This window comes from Globicephala melas, chromosome 6 (assembly GCF_963455315.2).
Source record: "Globicephala melas chromosome 6, mGloMel1.2, whole genome shotgun sequence".
Classification (NCBI taxonomy): Eukaryota; Metazoa; Chordata; class Mammalia; order Artiodactyla; family Delphinidae; genus Globicephala; species Globicephala melas.
In genome coordinates, this window is record NC_083319.1 from 18334235 (window position 1) to 18353981 (window position 19747).

At 44.4% G+C, this 19747-nt stretch overlaps 1 protein-coding gene across 1 annotated transcript in view; it reads right to left on the bottom strand.

Moving 5' to 3' along the window:
- PAPPA (pappalysin 1) overlaps positions 1-19747 on the bottom strand; it is a 250606-nt gene that overhangs the window by 157801 nt on the left and 73058 nt on the right. Inside the window, exons 6-7 of the mRNA XM_060299934.1 lie at positions 16043-16164; positions 7842-8340 (exon numbers count right to left, since the gene is read on the bottom strand). Coding sequence (XP_060155917.1) covers positions 7842-8340; positions 16043-16164 — 621 coding nt within the window. The remainder of the gene's footprint in view (positions 1-7841; positions 8341-16042; positions 16165-19747) is intronic.

The window sequence follows — 19747 nt, forward strand, 5'->3', positions numbered from 1 at the left end:
TCAGCACTTCTACGGCTACTGCTGACCCCAGAGATCTGTGGATTCTGCTAAACCCTTTTGTTTACCCTAATGTTCCCAGAACCTGTATTTCATTCTGAGAGGTACTTGGCCTAAGACTGATGAGAGGGAGTTGTAGGTGGATGATGCCCGCCCGGCTTCCAAAAATAGAGGAAGATCGTGCTGACTATGTACACTGCTGGCCTGGGCTAGGAACAGAAGTGTTTGTTCTGGACTTGGAGAAACAGCTATCAGTCCTGATGCTGCTCATGTGTCCTGGTGGACATCAGAACGCAGGCAAGGCCATGTTGGAGAGGTGTGGGGAAAGGCCCTGCTCAGAGAGGGGTCCAGCCTGGAGCATGCATTTCCACAACAGGTTCCTGGAAACCACGCTGGTCTGACCACGCCCACACTGTGCCAAACCTCTTCCTCATCTACTTAAATATTCAAAACCTAAATGGAAAAAAAAAAAGTTCTCTTCTGTGTGTTTATTCTGTTGCTTCCTGGAAACAAGAAGAGCTCGTTTTAACATCTACTTTCTCCATCCATCAGGATGCCACCTTGTCCTTTTCCTGTCATAGCAATGATTATGCTCTAGAGTTTGCCAGGCATGCCCTTTGGCGTCAGGCAGGGAGATGTAAAACTTGACTCGAGCATCTATTAACTGTGGGACCTTAAATGAACGACTTTACCGTTTTGAGTCTGACCTTCCCCATCTAAAAATAAAGCATACTGATAACTACACCTCATTGGTAGGCTTATAAAAATACTGAGCATATATGAAGTATTTACTACATGGTAATTATCAGCAGTAGGGATGCTAGTACGGCTAGTAGTAAGTGCTACCCGCAAAAGTGATGGTGGCTAACACAGTGATTAAATGTACGCTCCACTGAGGTCAGAAACTGGGTTGGTTTTTGGTAACCACTGTATCTTCAGAATGTGGCATGGTTCCCATCCAAGGAACGTTTGAGAAATATATCAATGAATAAATGATTACTAAGAGTAACTTCTTCATAAATGCTAGTTCCCTCTTGACTACCCGTTTTACCCTAGATTCCAGTAACACTGATGGATATGCAGGAGGGCTGACATTAAAATCCCAATTTAGCAGATGGGAAAACTGAGGTGTGAAAAGATTAACAACCAGACACCACTTAAAGATATTAATAGACAAGTCACAGAAGAGGGAATGTAAACAGCCAGTCGATATTTGAAAAGCTGCTCATTCATGATGCTCAATCACAGGAACACCAATGAGAAGCCATGTTTCACCCATCAAATGGGCAAAGACAAAGCACTTCCATTTTGTTGAGTAGTCATGACCATGGATACACCTAAATAACCTGCAGCACATTCCTACTGTGGAATGTTCTATAGCAGTTAAAAGGAATGAAGTAGATTTAGGGACCAAAGTGGACAGATAGCTCAGATTACTACATTTCTACATTCGATCTGAGACTGAACATGCTCTTCCGCCATGAAGTAGGGTAGGTTGGTTCATTCATTCTTTCATTCATTCTTTCGTGTATGCATTCATTCATTTATCAATTTTCGCTAAGCATCCACTTGGTTTCAACCATCCATCCTATGGCAAACTTCTTCAATGATCAACTTTTATTCATCCTTCGGGTCTCAGCTTAGACATGACTTCTTCCAAGAAACCTTCCTAAACCATCTCGAGCTGGGTTAGATGCCCTTCTTGTGTTTTATATACCCTTCTTGTGACCCTCACACCATACACTTTTCATGCTGCAGTATAATCACCTGATTTCTTTGCCCGTCTCCCCCTTTAAACTGTGTGCTCATGAGACTAGGGATCTGTAGTTCCAGCATAGAGCACGGCACAGAACAGACACCTAGTAAATATCTATGAAGTAAAGAAAGTATCACTGAATATGATTAAATTAGATTTTCACTATTTGGTTGATGAATGAATGAAAAAAATGAATACATACAAGAACAAAGAATGCATGACTAGGTGACATACAGAAAGAGCCAGGAAAAGAAATGTGGCTGAGACAAAAAATGAAATGGTGACTCACCTTGAGAGCCACAGAAACAGCACGGAGGAGCCACCTGTGCTTCAGTTGACCCCAATTTGGTCTAACCTTTCCCAACCCTCTGAGGCTTACTACGGCATCATGTGTCAATACTACGGCTAAGATGTGAAAGCAAGAGACCCTTTTTCTGAGAGGTTCTACTGCTGACTCACTCTTCACTCATTTACCTGACAAGCTTTCATGGACCCTTGACTCTGACGAATGAGCGTGCTAAATTTTGTATTTAAGAATCTGAACCAGGTAAGAGGAAAAAACGCAGGCACAGTTCAATCTAAGATAAGCCAAACAGTGATCAAGGACCAAGGATCACGTTCTAAGACATCTGTGTTCCAACAGGCTAGGATCTCAATGATGGCAGGTCACCCAGCCTCTATTATGAGTCACTAGGAGACTCTTCCAGTCTCTGTTCAAATGTCACCTCATCACAGAGGCCTTTCCTGACCACCTATCTAAAATTACTAAATCCTACCCAGTTGAGATATTATGTAGTGTTTTCTGGTTCGTCTTTTCCAACTTCATCACGGGGATCAATGAGAGCAAGGATCTTCTCTGCTCTGTTCACTACTGCGTCGCTAGTGCCTTGAAAGTACTCGGGTTCATGGTGGAAATCAAAAAATATTCACCGAGAAAATGAACGTATGAGCGAACTAGAAAGTTTCTGGACTGATTGACAGGGGTTTCTGAGTATGTGGAATCCAGAGGAAGAGATTTGAGATTTGATCTGTAAAATGTGGACTCATATCTGCAATCCTTCCTTTATGTTTATTCATTTACCCCAAGACTTATATTGAGAATACTGAGGAGGTGAGGTGAAATAGAGATTATGCTGGCAGCTTAACAGGTCTGAATGTGAAAGAAAAATCAATAGATTAGTTAATTGGGACACACAAAGAAGCTCGTTGGGAGAGATGACTTCTAAGAATATTTCTAGCTCTAAATCAACGATTCTAAGAACAGAGAGGCACAAACAAAGTAGGCAACACAAACATAGTTGTTCAACTAGAGAATGGATAAGAGCACTAGCTTTGGAGCTGATGGATCTATGTGCAAACCCCAGTTATAGTTACACAGTTTGATAGCTCTGTAATCTCTGGGTTTCAGGTTCTTACCTGTAATTTGGTGATAGGACCACCTACGCTGCAGGTGCAGAGTCGTTGTACAGATTAAGTCAAATGAGATTACTTAAATAAAGCCCTTAGTTAAGCATTTGACACACAGTAGGTACTTAGTAAATGACCGCTTCTCCATTTCTCTTCAACTGCTAAACTCCTTCCCATTCTTCACTCAAGAGCCATTCAAAAATATTTACTGAGTGCCTACTTTGTGCCTGGAATTGTTCTAGGCCCTGGGACTGCACCAGCAGATAAACCAGCAAAAATCCAGTCCTCAAGGAGATTATATTCCTCAATTACAGCTCAATTCTTCCAAGTTTGGGTTAGAAACCACTGACTTTCTGTTTCTGTTTTCTCCATCAGGGCATTTACTATACTGCAGTGCTACTGCTTTCCTAACCCCCTCTCTTCCCAAAGAGTGGGCACACCATGTGGGCAGACTCCATGCCTGTCCTGGCACCACTGTACCATCGTGTCCTAACATGGTGCATAGTGTGTAACAGACGTCCAGTAAATATTTGCTGAATGAATCAACGATAGACAGACGAACAGATGAATATTGAAAGTGAGCTGCTATTCACTGTTCCTGGTTTGCTTTATATCTCACTTCCTCTAAGCCAAAAAAAAGGGCTTAGTTTTATCCAGAGTCTTTACTTCTTAGAGAAATCTGGAGATTCCATACAGACCCAAGTAGCATGGTGCCCAGGGCAGAAGCACTTGGCAGTCAAGTTTAGAAACAGAAGCATCCTTGCTCCTTCTTCCCAGCCAGACACAAAAAGACCTGGCCATGTACCTCATGATGCCAGACTTCCAAGAGTGGGTCTCAGGAACGGACTGTGGGTTGGTGGCCTGTGAGTTGTAATCCTGCCTCCTACCTCCTGTATCTTGAACTGTAGCCAGCTTGGATGCACGTCTGAGCTCTAAAATTCTGCCTTTGCATTATTAGAGCAGGAGGTGGTATGGTATTGTGGTTGAGAAGGTGGAATTTGGAATTAGACCTGGGTTTTAAACCTGGCTCTGCCGCTACCAGCTGTATTAGGTTGGATAAGTCACTCTTCTGAGCTTCAGCTGCCTCAGAAATATGTGTCAGGCACTTAAAACAGAGTCAATGTTCAATAAGTGGTTATTGGTATTGTTGTTATTATCGTTATCATAATTATTCACAAACTACATCTTTCACTAGGCCATCCAGAACTGCTGAGGTCCATGCCGGGTACTGATGCAGAGATAAACAATCTCTGCTGAGTCCCTTTTACTACCAAAAAAAAAAAAGTCACCTAAGAACAACTCCTATCCACAGAGAAAAGCTTCATATGTTGTCCCCTCATTTTACAGATAGAAAAAATAAAGCCCCAAAAGGTGATGCAATGTGTCTTCATGTCACATAGTGAGTTAGAAGCAGGGTCAGCACTGGTTCCGTTTTCCTCTGTCAGTGTCAGTCCTCACTCAATGCAGAGGCTTCCACTGAAGGGAGACAGTCCCCCTTTTCCCCTTGTACCGGCCAAAAGCAATCAGTCTACGAGAAGCATCCATTGGGTAAGCACAGAAGCCTCTCCCTTCATCAATGTCATACCTTGGGAAACTATCTCCAGTATAGATAACAGAAAGAATAAATATTTTTGTTGAGAGAAAAAATGAAGACAAAGGTCAAAGGGAATCATGTAATGGGTTGAGCCAGGGAAGAAAAAGAAAGCATTTTTTTTCTCTCTCCTCTTTTTCTCCAAAACAGTCTTTATATAGAACTTGTCTAAGAGCCAATTTAGTTGATATGGAAAAAATGTGAGAGCAGTAAAATACACACACACACACACACACACACACACACACACACACACACACACACAAAGAGGTATTTGTGTTGGAGTTTAGAACTCGAATTACCAAGAGATAAAGGAGCTGAAATGATAGGTTGACTTGGAAGGATATTTTATTTTTTCAGAGTCTCAGAGAACTTTCACGTCAGGAAGTGGAGCCTGGCCCAGCCCAGGTCTCCAATAAATTCCTTGGGACTCAAGAAAGACAAAGAGGAAGGTCAATGAAGGCCTCAGTCTAGACCTTGTGCCTGCAACACAGTGGGGACCAAAGAAACATTTGTTGAGAAGGAAAGAACAAATGGTACACAATGTAGACCTGAATAGTGGTGGTTCTGGAAGCAAACTGGCATAGGAATTGGCATTTTTACCAAGTGGTTAAGGTCTTCAGCACTGAAGTGTGAGTGTCTACAGGAAACTGGCAAAGGCTGAGTCATCCCCGAAATCTACAGCTCTCAGCACAGACTCTGGCACACAGAATGTTGTCAGTACAAACTTGTAAACTGAATGAGTAGTCACTCCTATGAGTAAAGAGACCTTGGAGATTCCTGGGCCTTGGAGATCATTTAGAGCAGTAACCATGAAACTTCAACCACCATCAGAATCATCTGGAAAGGTCCTGTACTCAGAGTTTCTGATTCAGTTGTCTGGGCTGGGACCTAAGAACATGGCTTTTCTAAATTCTCAGATGCTGCCAGTACGGGGCCACACTGTGAGAGCCTGATTTAGTGCAGTGGTTCTTAAACCCGGCTGCATGTTACAATCATCCAGTGAGATTTTAAAGTCCTAATGGTTAGGCCTTATCTTCCTTACCAATTAGATCAATACCTGGGGCAGGGCCAGGAGGAGGAAGGAGGCGGGGATGCAAGTGAGCTGGAGGTGATTTTAAAATGCCCCCAATTTTTGTAGCATGCAACTGACTTTGAGAACCACTAGTCTAGTACAACTTCCTCCGTATGGATTGAAGGCCTCTGAGCACCGGCAAGAGTGAGTGACTAGCCTAAGAATGCACAGCAATTTGGTGACTTAGCTGAGAACAGAACTCAGGGTGCTTTTCCTTCTTCAGTTTAATTTCCACAATTCCACACTTATCAACCTGTGCCAGCGCTCACAGGCTCACAACTCAAGGCTGAAAAAGAAAAGCTGGGTTTAAGCTGAGGTTTTAAGACATCTATTATTTCTTCACCTCATTGTTTTATACAGAAATGTTAAGTGGATGCATATTTATAGAACTTCACCATTCTAGACAAGTGAGGAGATGAAAGAGACAGGGTTATAGAATATTTTCAAGGCAAGACGATCTTTTAAGCACATTCTCAAACACAAACCAAGTGCTCCCCCTGAGTTCTTAAACAGGTGTTCTCCATCTCTGAGTCAATGAACGGGTAAGGGTTTGCTTGCGATGTGCATGTTAATTGCCAGCACTGTAACAGGAAGTGCTGGTAAAGTGTTTGAAAGTGGTTCTGTCTTTTAAAAAGATTAAAAGTTTCCTCCAGAACTTGGTTTCTATTAATAATATTTGGCTTAGCAAATATTTTCAAGTAGACAGAGCAGAGATTGTGTCTTGTATCATCTTAGAACCAAAGAAAGTGCCACAAAAGGCCCATAGAAACCGTTGACGTCAACATTTTCATCACACGGAAGAGGAAGTCAAAGCTCAAAGAGATGGACTGATTTATCTAACATTAGTAAGTGGACTGGCTGGGGCTAGACACAAGGTGTCTGACTCTTGAGCTACTGTTCTTTTCAATACTCAAAGTGTTCCCCACCCATGTCACTTGTACAGAGAAGAGGTTCAACCAATGTTTGGTGGTTGACTTCATAGACTCTTGGTACCCAAATTAGGTGTAGCTAAGGTTCCCTCATTTGTTAGATTAAAGCAGAAATTGGAATCACGTCTTTAATTGAACAGTGGTTAAGTGCACTGGCTTAGGAGTCAGGATGAATTCCAATCCTGATCTCACCACTTCCTAAGTATGTGATCTTGGACAAGTGACTTCCTATCTCTAAGCTACAGTTTCCTTCTTTGTAAAATGAGAAGGAGACTAGGGCTGTGGTTGTGGGGAGGATGAAATAAGTAAAAGATGCAAAGACCTTAGCCCATTGTCTGGCATATGGGAAAAGCACTAATGCCTTCAAAGTAAGGCAGCCCCTCTCATAAAACATAAATCCTCAGGATATCTGAGGAAGAGGTGATAGAGAGGTGGGCTGAGAAAGGAACATTAAGGACAAACAGTATCTCACATCAAAGCAATGAGTACCCGAAAAGAATCATGGAGACCTAGAGCTGCAAAGGCTCCTAAGGATCTAATGGGTAAGACCCTCTCTTCCACACTGGAAAACAAGGACTGTTACTGGTTATGTTCACCTTCCAGCAATATTCTTATGCAAACATCCAGCAACACGCCCAATTCCCAGCCAACCTGCTATAACTTCACCCCCTTCTCACCCACTGGAAAAGCAATCACAATGCATGAATACTCTTCAATTTAATATAAGAGGGAAATCATTAGCAAACTTCGGTTCTTGTACTTTCATTAGCCATACACGACTTTCTCATTGCTACTCTCATCCAGCCTCCTTCACTTTACTGTTGGGAAGACTACACTGCAGAGAGGTCAGAGAGGCTTAGAGTTACATGTTAGGGCCGCCAGCAAGATTCAGGACTCCTGGTTCTTTGTCCACTGTTCTTCCCACCATATCAGCTCTGCCTTGTTAAGACAATTCTACAGCCAACACCAGGTTACAAATCCCTAGAAGTGAGTCTGGCTGTGATGAAGCTCCTTCCAGTGCAGGCCTCTCTGACCCTCCTTACATCCCTCTACAGCCCACCCACTTGATCCAGAGAGTGCACTTACATGTCTGTGAATCTTCTATTGAAGTGTAGGGTGGAGGCCACGTCCACCTGGAGAGGAGGATCCCGGACCACCTTGTACTGCAAGGGCTTACACTCCAGGCAGAGTGGGGTGTCTGCAACAGAGGTCAACATGGCCGCATCTATCTCCAAGTGCTCATCCAACGTGTAGATCTGGATGCCAAACACCTTCTCGCTCACATCCCGGAGTTTGATGGTCAGTGGGACATCACAGAAGACGTTCTGAGGGCCCAGGGAGATGTTCTTCCCACTGACAGTCAATAGTTTGATGTCATTGACAGCCCCACTGGAGTCCCAGTCAGTGGAGACAAAGGTCACCCAGATGGTCAAAGACTCAGGGACCAAGGGGTAGTGGAATTCCAGTTCAAGGTAGCAGCCTTGTGGCTCAGGGCAGGCTGGAGGGACTGTGTGTGGGTTGACAGCTGAATTTGGGCTCCAGGTGCGGACACTGGACTTACAGGGTTGTTCAACATCTGGATGACCTGTGGACAAGAGATGAGGGGATGAGTTCGTCCTCAGAGTTTCCTGCGGACCTCTGGTGACACTGGCCTGACCAGAACTCACAGAGAGGGTAAAAGGAGAGGGAAGATCCTCAGTGTCTTGGTGAATGTGCTGTGTGCACAGCACCCAGCTCATCCCCACACCTGCCATACAGATCTGGACGAATCACCAGACATCTGGTCAAAACTACATTCAGATAAGTGTCTTATGATGTGTCGGTGCCCAAACTGCCCCGCCTCATTGATTACTTGTAGGCTTTTCTGCCTCAGATGGAAAGAAGGAAGGAACGCACATGTGCTGAACATTCACTGTGTCCTCTGAACCTGTTTAATTCTTGCAAGGACTCATTTCTGAGATGAGGCAACTAAGGCTCAGAAGTGTGGAGTGAACTAACCAGAGTCTCACAGCGTGAAGTGTAACAGTCAGCATTAGAGCCTAGCTTTGTCTCGTCCTGAAGTTCCTCGTTGTTCTCCAGACTGAATGGAAGAGCCACAAAAATGAACTAGCATCCCTGTGGCACTGCCTTTGGTACAACCTGCTTGGAATGACAGAAGGGCCAGAAACCTCCAGTGAAGAGGAGGTAAGTAATGATAGCTTCTGCCCCTTGGGCTGAGTATTCTGGGAGGAAACTGTCTAGAACCATGAATGACAGAGCTGGAAGACAGCCCTGGAGCCATCTTATCTCTTTTCCTCCCCTTCTCCACATGAGGTCATTCCATACCACTGAGCTTCTCTGAGCTCTGTCCAGTCTGACTCAGGAAGGGGAGGGATGGTTAGGAGGGGGGAGAAGGAAGGAGAGATTCTTCTACTCTTTCCCCAGAGAGACGATGCCTCATCCCCACTGATCTCAGCCTGCAGCGACTTCTGAATTTTTCTCTGCTGAGATCATTAGTCCTAGACCCTCAGAGAGCTCTCCTTTGCACTGCTGAGAAAAGTAATCAGGACTCAATGCAGTGATTGGCTCTAATTTATTTAAGGGTGTCTAGCAAGAGATACACATCAGCTGGTCAGGGTAGGATGAAGGATCTCAGGTTGTCCTATCAGCCACATTCTTTAGCATCAGTGGTTGATGGGGGGTGGAGATGCTGGACATTTCTAAAGCAAAAGGGAAAAAAATCAATCTTTGTCCGAAAAGGTTTTGATAATGTTACAGCGTAATAGGAATCACCACAGTATGAAAACTAGAAAGCCATTTTGGGTGGAAAAGCCATTCCAGTGAAAGCTGTAAATGCCTCCAATCTCCTTGCCTCTGCCCAGCCAAGGGAGAAGAGAGAAGATGTCCAGTGGAGATGGAAAAGAGAAGAGAAAAAGAGATGGGAGCAAGGGGGCTGGGGGGTGGAGAACAAGGAAAATTCAAAAGACTTTTTAGATATAACACATCAGAACAAGAAGAGATGGATGTAACTACAAGATTCCCTCCACCTCTCCTTGGCCAGGTTCATTTATTACTTGCAGCAAATGCTGGATAGAAGAGACCGGTTGTTTAAGTCAAAGGTACAAACAAGACTCCCTACCTAGGCTGAAGCCTTTCTTCTTATCGATTCTCCAACCCAAAGAGTTCCTGATTCTTTTGACTCTGTGGGTTGTTGGTACTCCTGTATCACTTATTCATTCAAAAAGCTTTATTGAGGGCAGCGTTTTAATACATACAGAGCACATTCCCTAGCCATTAATTTATTTATCTGATTCTTACCAAAATCCTGTAAGATAGTTGTCATTATTGTCTCTGTTTGGTAGCTCTGTTTCACTCAATACCATATTCAGTCTTTAATACAGGGCCTGGCACATAAATAGTGAACACAGTGGACATTCAATAAATATTTGATAAGTGAAGACTCTTCTATCTTGTTCAAATATGGAGCTACAAAAGAAAGTGAAGGCTCCACGGAGTATTAGAGCCTGCTGTGCCACGGCAGGTGCCAGGTGAACACCCCCCTGCCCTCCACCATGGGCTCTCCTGGAACTGGCAAGTAATGGAGCAATCTTTCTCCCTTCCTCGGAGAAAATGACTGTCAGTGGTGGGAGCCACGGGAGAGCAAAGATGACAAATCTGTCTGGCTCACGCTTCCATCCCTGGTTCACTGTTAATCAACAGAGGGACCAAGTGCTTTCCAAAGGACAAGAAAGTGAGCTTGGTCACTATGCTCAAGTAAGTAAACAGGACTAGAAATATTTGCAAAGTGTGTGCTTGTCTGGTTATCAGAGACCAACTTTTAGATGTACAAAAGAGCCTCAAGGGGCCCTGAGTCCAAGCCATCAAAAAAGCAGCAATCCCATAATAACACCAGTCTTCATGCACTGGCCACTCTCTGTGTGCTGGGCACTGTGCCAGGCACGCTACATGCCTCAGCTCTTTTCATCCTGGCCATAAGTCTATGACGTTGGTCTTATGAAACTCATTTTACGGAAGAGGAAACAGAGCCTGAGATGGTTAAGTAATTCCTTGGTGGGGAGTAGGATACTATGTGATACTGTTGGTCCAGGGATCATGCCAAGCTTTGAAGGAATGAAAGATGGGTTAAAATATCAACTATACAGTTTCTCACAGTATCACCTACTCTAATGATGCTTACCCGACAGGGGTGCTATAACACTCAAATGGGATGAGATATTTAACAGAGGAACATATTCACAAGTACATTAGCTCTGTTTTGAAACATAAGGAAGAATTAACAAGGGAAAGCTTGGGAAAAGGAGGTATTCCAAGCAAAGAGAACAGTTGAGAGAGAATGTGAAATAAGATGACTGTGGGTTTGAGTGCAACGGGAAAGCAGTAAGTGGCGGTAAGGCTGGCATGCTAGGCCGAACCCAGATTATGAAGGGTCTTGCACATCACGTTAAGGAAACTGAACTTTATGCTGAGAGAGCTTGGGAGCTACTGAAGAATTTGAAGCAAGCAAATGAAAGCTGTCTTTCAGAAAAACCAATGTTTGGAGTCACAGATACTCTCCATCCATCCATCCACCCATCCAGGGAATAATTGTTGACTGGTCTGTGTCCAGTGTTAGGCTATAGTCACTGGAAAAACAGGTTTTGCAGACATGGTCTCTGCCCTCATGGAGCTTCTAGTCCAGTGAAAACAGTTAAGAAACTGCTGTACTAATTCAGATAATACACAACTGCTGCTTGTACAAAGGGAACATCAGGGATGAGGACAAATCAGTGTCCCTACGGAAGAAAAATGGATGCAGCTGGGAAACTAATTGGATGTGTGGTGATAAATCTGGGAGAAGGGTTGAGAAAAGTAAAAGGAAGGGAAGGGGAGGGGGAGGGGGAGGGGAGGGGAGGGAGGGGAGGGGAGGGGAGGGAGGGGAGGGGAGGGGAGGAGGGGATGAGGGAAGAAAGGAAGGGGGAAGGAAGAAAAGTACAAAGGAACTGTTACTTCATTACCAATACACATCTTTTTGTATATATGCTGACAAAATGAAGAGTTACATGTTCATATAAGCTGTCCACTGGAGATGAGGCCATATGTGACGTGAAATATATTTATACATACCTATGCTGATTTAAATTTACATTTATGATGATCTATACAGACATCTATTTCATATCTTTGTGTATATACACTGCAGCTGTTGACACAAATATAACAACTTGGTGTCAGGTTTTTTCTAGATGAATCCTTTAGCACACTGAAATATTCTGGGCAGAAAAATGGGGAAAATATTCACACAAGTAAGAATGACAACAGCCAGTGCCACGTGTTAAATCTCTCATGGAAAGCCCGGGAGTTGCAATGCATTATAGGCTTGCATAAGGGATCTTCACTGAAATTTGAGTCGATCAGATCTAGCTATCTAATTCCTGAGCTACAAGCGTATCATGGTATTGAATACCTCAGAAAATATTCATCTACGAAATATAGTTTTTGCTCAAGAGGAGGGAAAATAGGTTTCTTCTTGGTACAACCATGTTCTGTGGCCAAAGGCAAGAATCTCTGTGATTGTATTTACCTGAAGTTCATGAAATGGAGTTAATGGAACATACTGAATGTGCAGTAAATATCTGTTAAATGAAGAATTTTCTATCCTGTTAATATGGAGTTAAAATATCACAGCTGGAAAGGACGTTTGTTCTACGGATAATAAAATATCACAGCTGGAAAGGCCGTTTGTTCTACGGATAAGATGCTATCTTCGGAGAAGCAAAGTGACTCACTCAAGGGCACAGAGCACACTGATGGCCAGACTCAGACCAAAATCCCATCCTCGTCAGCCCCCCCCCCCCACACCCATGCTCTTTCCCCAACCCCAGAGATACTCTGGCATCGCTCACAGACTGGAGAGTTTTATGTTAGTTTGGGAAGTCCAAAAACTTAAACACGCAAAGATAAATAGGATGAAAATGAGTTGAGAAATAAATTGCAGAGTTTGGCTCATGGAAAAGTTTATTTCTTTAAGAATATTAAAAGGGTCTGAGCCAAATGGATCACACAGCCTGTAATAGGATGCTCTAAAAAAAGAACAGAGCCTCTTCCTGGCCTGCCTGTACTCAATTTGCATATCCTGAAGGAAAACCCGGGGCTGCTGGGTTTCCTTGGAGGCCTGGGTCAGCTCAGGGTACAGGGGGCGCTCAGCACTTCAGTGGGACTCCACTCCGCATATCATGCTTGAAGAGGGTGAGGGGTGAACCAGGAACAGACCTAACCAATTGACAGTTTGGCTGGATGGAGGTGTGGGGAGATACCAGGAAATTATTTCTTTCGTTCAAGTGGTAGAACAAACCAAGATGATTTTAGCCAGAAAAGTCTCAGGGTAGACTCTTGCTACTTCTTCCTCCCAAATCTCTCTCAATTCCATTGATTCTTCTCCAGTATCACCGCCACTGACCTCATCCAGGCCACCACCGCCATCCGTCTGCTGGATTCCTGATACAGCCACGGGGATGCGCCCTTTCCCCCATCCACTCCTCCCCCGATCTCTTCGCCACAGAGCAGCCCAGACGATCTTTCTAACAAGCACACCTCACCATATTCCAGGCACCTGCCAAGGCACGTGGCATCTCCTCACTGCCCTCAGAATAATCCAAACCCATCCTCGTCCGGACATTACACATATCACCCCAGTCCAACCTCTCCCTCACCCACACCTTCCTTTTTCATACTCCAGACCCATTTAAGTTCTTACCCCATTATTGAAGAACTTTCGTTTATGTACGTTATATCTATCAGACGTTACCACATTGTGGACTAAAACTGAGAAACTTTAAAACACAAGGACACATAAGTATGTGTCCCATTAGCTGTCAGAGCAGTAAAACATCACATGCCATGCAGCTGCTGGGAAGCTCCACTGTACACTCAGGAAAGAATGAGCATGAAAAAGGTCAACGGTGGCATAGCATTATTATGAAAATACCTTTGGACTTTGAGGACACACTACAAAGTCTTAGGAACCCCATAAGCCTCCAGATCACACTGAGAAAACCAGTGCTCTAAACATATCCAACTCCTCTCACATTCTTTTTTTTTTTTTTTTTTTTTTTTGCGGTACGCGGGCCTCTCACTGTCGTGGCCCCTCCCGTTACGGAGCACAGGCTCCGGACGCGCAGAAGGCTCACGGGCTCAGCCGCTCCGCGGCACGTGGGATCTTCCCGGACCGGGGCACAAACCCGTGTCCCCTGCATCGGCAGGCGGACTCTCAACCACTGCACCACCAGGGAAGCCCCTCTCACATTCTTAAATGTGCCTTGTTCACTGGTGTGTTAACATTTCCTTGGTGGCATGAGTCTCAATTTGGGGCGAGGTCCCCTACGCAGCACAAGCCTCATCACACCCGATGGTGATTGCCCACGTACTCATCTGACTCCCCTATTAGACAGTCAGCTCTGCCCAGTCCATGTGCCCAGCACAGTCCCTATGGTGGGCAGAGATGAGATGGGTTCATTCCTTGCATGGAAGAGACCCATACCGTCTTCTGTGAGAACCCAACGTGGGTTCAGTTTGGGTGAAAAAGTTACCACTGCAGATTTTAGGAAGAACTTTCTAACAGATGGAGCTAGAACGGGAAGGCCAAGGAAATACACGAGCTGGTGCTGGGAGAGCCTCGGTGAGGGAGGGCACAAAGGGGATTCCTGCCCGGGGTGGGACCTGGGGCTGGATGACCCCAGGCGTCCCTTCCACGGCTGACAGCCTGTGATTCTGTGAGGTTGAGCTAAGGGTTTCTCCCAGGCATCCCTCTGGCTTTACATTCCGGATGAATTTGTTTAGAGTTCCCCAGTTCCCCAGTTCGACTCTCATTTTTATTTTAAGCTATTTTAGAAGATAACAGAGCACAGCGCTGTCATTTTTCTCCCTCACTTTTCTCTCTGATCCCTCTCCCTTGCTTTATTCTATCTCTGGCTTTTTCTTTTTCAACCTTCTTTCTAAAAATATAAGGGGAGACGGGGGAGTTCTCACTGAACCTCAGTGAGGAGTCAGATTCTGCTCCCTCTGGTGGACTGGGGTCCCCACCCAAAGACAGCTGGCAGGAGCTGACCTGCATAGCAGAATGAAGGACAGAGAGGGGGCTTCTAAGTGGAAGTCTCTGAAGGCAACAGAGGGCGAGACGGAGGACTGAGGGGTCTCTGCCAGCCTGGCTTCAGGGACTAGACCTGTGCCCCAAAGAAAGAGACGCTGCAGGAGGAAACGGAATAGGCAATTTTCCATGAGATTCTCTAAGTTGCAAGCTCTCTTCCTTCAGGGCCAAGCGACAGTGCAACAAAGCATTGGGTGAAAGGCAGTTTCTTAATTTCTCTAGAAAACTGAGGGGCAGTGAGCTGTACTGTGAGGTAGCACAGAGACTGTTGGCTCCTGGGGAGGCCTGGGAGACAACCCTGTGCAGGGAAGGTCTGGTCATGGGTGGAGCCGCAACCGTGGCAGTCATGAGGTGCTTCCTTCTAGTGCCTTGTGGATAAATGGATCCTGAAAAGGAGGTTTCGTGGAAGGAAACCGAGAGGAAGAGTTGTGACACATGTAAGAAGGCCCTGGGTACCCCAGAAGTAACTGTAGAAGAATCAAAGGCTAGTGATGTGTATTGATTCTAACGTGACCTTGTGCATTTATGCCCTCACAGGCTGTCAGGGTCTGGGGCATATATAAACATACACATACTGTGTCTTATCAGGTGTGTGGCCTTGGGCACTTACTTAATACCTCAGGGAATTTGTTTCTTCATATGTAAAGTGGCATGACATGCTTAGGTCAGTGCAGATGCTCAAAAGACTTGTGTTGAACAAATGCATGAATACTGGCCTTGATGTAGGGTTTCGAAAGGGTACAAACTCCTACTGATATAATGAATAAATTCTGGAGTTCTGATATACAGCATGGTGACTATAGTTAACAATACTGTATTGAAAATTGCTTAGAGAGGAAATCTTAAATGTTCTCACTTAAAAAAAAAAACAGAAATATGAGGTGACAGATATGTTAACTAACCTTACCGTGGTGACTTTGAAATACATACAATGTATCAAATCATCACATTGCACTCCTTAAACTTACATAGTGTTATATGTCAATCATACCTCAATAAAGCTAAGAAAAAAAAAAAAGACAAAAAAAAATACTGGCCTTGTAGGGCGATCTTCAGATCAAATGAGATAGTACATGAAAAAGACCATTAAAATCATAAAACTCCAACTATATCGAAAGTGTTCTTTGCACACCCAACCAGCAAAAGAACTTCCAGGCTGGCTTACCTTCTGCTTCCCGAGGACTCCAGTGTCCTGATGGGCCACAGGGCATCGGGGAGGAGGCGTTGAAGGCATACTGCACCAGGATTCTCCCTTCCAGGCAAAGGTCACATGCTGATCCCAATTCTCTAGGAGGCCAAGGAAAGAAGGGAAATGCACCGACTTAGGAACAGTTGAATGAGTCCCTGGCTTGACTAAGCCGAAGGCAGAGGTTAAACCAATCTATGTTCTCCAATCTTCCCAGAGCTTCCAGAATATGACCCTGAGTGGCATTCTTCCCCACTGCCCACGAGGGCCTTGTTTGGGCCTAAGTGGCTTCTGTTCTGGTGGGGGATACACTTTAATTCTAAGCAGCCCAGAATCAACAGAATCAACTTACCACCTGCACTAATCTTCATTTCATCAATCATTTAAAGTTCCCTTGAAGCTTTGATGTGTGGTTGTGAGAAAATCTTTTGCCCCATTGGACCTCAAATTTTATTCTTTTAACAATATCTGTCAGGTACCTACCATATGCAGGAACCATCCAGTATCCTAGGTATTAAATAGGAAGAAGGCGTGGTTCAGTTCCTTCACCTGAAAATGAGTGGGCTGAACTAGATGATGCCTAAAGAATCTTCTAGCCCTGACATTCTGGGGCTGGATGAGTCACTCTTTGATTTTACAGTCAAAAACAGTTTCCTAACCATGCCATCGAATTCATTTTAGCAGCTTTCCAAGGGGCAAGCCAGTGCCTCAATGGGACCAGCCCAGCCCTAGAAGCAGAATGTTACGGTGGCTTTCCCTATCATCTAGTGTCTTAGGTGTCTGGATTCAATCTCCCTTTAGCCACAACAGCCTCTGGGATCCTACTTGTTCTCCAGACTTGGCTCCTGTTTAGGAGACAGTTGCTGGGAAGGGAGGGGGATAAGCCCTCTCCTCAGGTACGAGGGTGAGTGAGCCCAAAACTCTGTGAATCTGAGCAACTCCTACAGAGGGACTGGAAAGGGAAAATGCCAAGAAATGTCAGAGCCCAACCCATTATTTCTCAGAAGGCAATGGTCCTTCCAATACCTCTTTCCTAGAAGAATCACTAGACTTTGGCTACCTGAAAGATACAGTGGAGGAACCTCTCCACAGGGGAACCTCCGTAGCCCCTGGGCTCACATGCTTATCAACATCACAGTCTGCTGGTGGTCCTTATTCCTCCTCCACCCAGCTGCCAGGGAGCTCAACCCCAAACCTAAATCTGAACACTTCATGTCCCTGCTTACCTACTTACATGGTGGTCAACATACGTAGTTTAATGTATGTATGGATGGATGGATAAATACCAGTCGTTCCAATATGTTGCTAAGACCCATGATGAACCTAGCCTAGACCCTCAAACTGCAGATTCTGCATCCTCAGCCTTATCACTGTAAATATGAAACCATACATAGGTAGAACTGTTATAAGCACACTAATATTCAGTGATAGGAGAATGATTAAATGGCCTAAGGTTAATCTGCTCAGTGCAATGGTAAGCAGTTTTTATAAAAAATACTTATAAAGATTACTAAATTTTATGGAAAAATGCATTAGCTATCATGTTAAGTGAAAGAGTCATATTCAAAACTGTATCTATAGCAGCATCTCAATGCTGTTCTAATAATCTTTTTTTTTTTTTTTTTTTTTGCGGTACGCGGGCCTCTCACTGTTGTGGCCTCTCCCGTTGCGGAGCACAGGCTCCGGACGCGCAGGCTCAGCGGCCATGGCTCACGGGCCCAGCCGCTCCGCGGCATGTGGGATCTTCCCAGACCGGGGCACGAACCCGTGTCCCCTGCATCGGCAGGCGGACTCTCAACCACTGCGCCACCAGGGAAGCCCTGTTCTAATAATCTTAATGCAACAAAATATTATCAGCAGTAATTTCTAGGTGGTAGAACACAGGATGACTCCTCCCTCCCTCCTCTTATTCCTTCTGGTTGTCTGAACTTTCTATATATTTGCAGTATGTATAAGGGACTCCTGGACTAGCAGTAATGATGATTATACAAATATGCTTGCAGGCAGGGGATAAGGAGAGCAGAGAGAGGTGCTCAGCACCACTCTGGTTCCATTACAATGACCACAATCCATGCATAGCAACTCAGAGTCACAGGACTGGCTTTATGACGACAGTGAGATTACAAACATCCTTGTATGGAATCAGGAGTCACGCCGACCTTTATGGTAATTGAGCCTTTCTACTTCTTTAGATGCTCTGTTTTAGATGATACACATATAGTCACCTGCACTTCACTGAGTTCTTGACACAGTGTGGGTTCCCCATAAACACTCTGATGAGTGAATAAGCCATCATCCACCTGACAATAAAGGTGCCTAATTTACACAGAGCTCTACCAAGTGCATTCCCTCATGTTCGATCACCGGTTCATGTGTTCATTCAATATTTCATCTATTCATTCAGTGGATGCTCATTGAACAGCCGCTGGTTGTTAGCACTGTACAACTACCAGACATTAACCATCCAAGGGTGAGTACATTTGGTGTGGTACCTGCCCTCGTAAGAGCTTTCCATCCAGCAGAGGCAACGGTCCCTAAACAAACAGATCAATAGATATAAGAGTACAGATTCAGCATTTCTAGAAGGAAAGCTGATAGATGATGTAGGAGAGAATAATGGGGTGGAGCGTGCTGGGCTTATTTAGATTGGCATAATCATAGAAGATGTTAGTCAAGGTATGGTGAAGAATGACACAGAGTGGGAGTAAAGCATTCCAGGTTCAGTCTAAAGGTATGTAAAGGACCTAAGCAAGAAAGAAGGGCTTGGTCCATAAGGGGCCTTAAAGAAACCTGAGTGGCAAGAGTCACAGACGAAGGAAAGAGCAGTAAGAGAGGCAAGGGCCAGATCATGGGGGGTGCCGTAGACTACGTGTTAGATTACACATAGAAGTAATGGGAAACCACTGGAGGGTTGCAACACACGGGTGACGTGACCTAATTCGCATTCTAAAATGATCAGTCTGAATGGTGAATGAAGAATAAGCTGGGCACAAGTAAAAGCAAAGTCAGTAACTAAACAGCAAAGGTGGGTGATCCTGAGTATGGTGGGTGATGTTCCCATTTTATAGTTAAGGAAACTGAGAAGCATGAGTACAAAGTAACCAAAATCATAGCTCAGAAAGTCACAGAGTCAAAATGGGCTTTACCAAAATCAGGCAATATCCTACACACATTCAGGGAGTGTACAGTATGTGTTTCTAATCTTTGGCATTTCTTTGATTTCAATGGGCACCTGTATCTACACAGACAGACAGACAGACAGACACACACACACACACACACTGAAATCATAGAAATACAGGATGCTAACACAGGAAGAGATCATCTTTCTTACCCAGGTTCCATGAGAATCGAAGTTTAAAGCTCCAAGTCTGTGCTGTCTAATACAGCAGCCCCTAATCACATGTGGCTATTTAAATGTAAATGAATTAAATAAATGTAGAATTCACTTCAGTTCCTCATTTAAACTTGTCACATTTCAACTGCTCCACAGCCACAGTTGACTAATGGCCACCATACTGGACACTGCAGAATGTTCTATTGAACAGTGCTTCTCTAAGGCATCCACTGTACATAATGAATTAACCTCTCTCCTATGCATCTAAAATGGTACTAGTTATGTACCATCCTTAGGAGAACTGAGAAAACAGTTACTCAAAAGTCATTTTCTGTGTTCTGAGATTT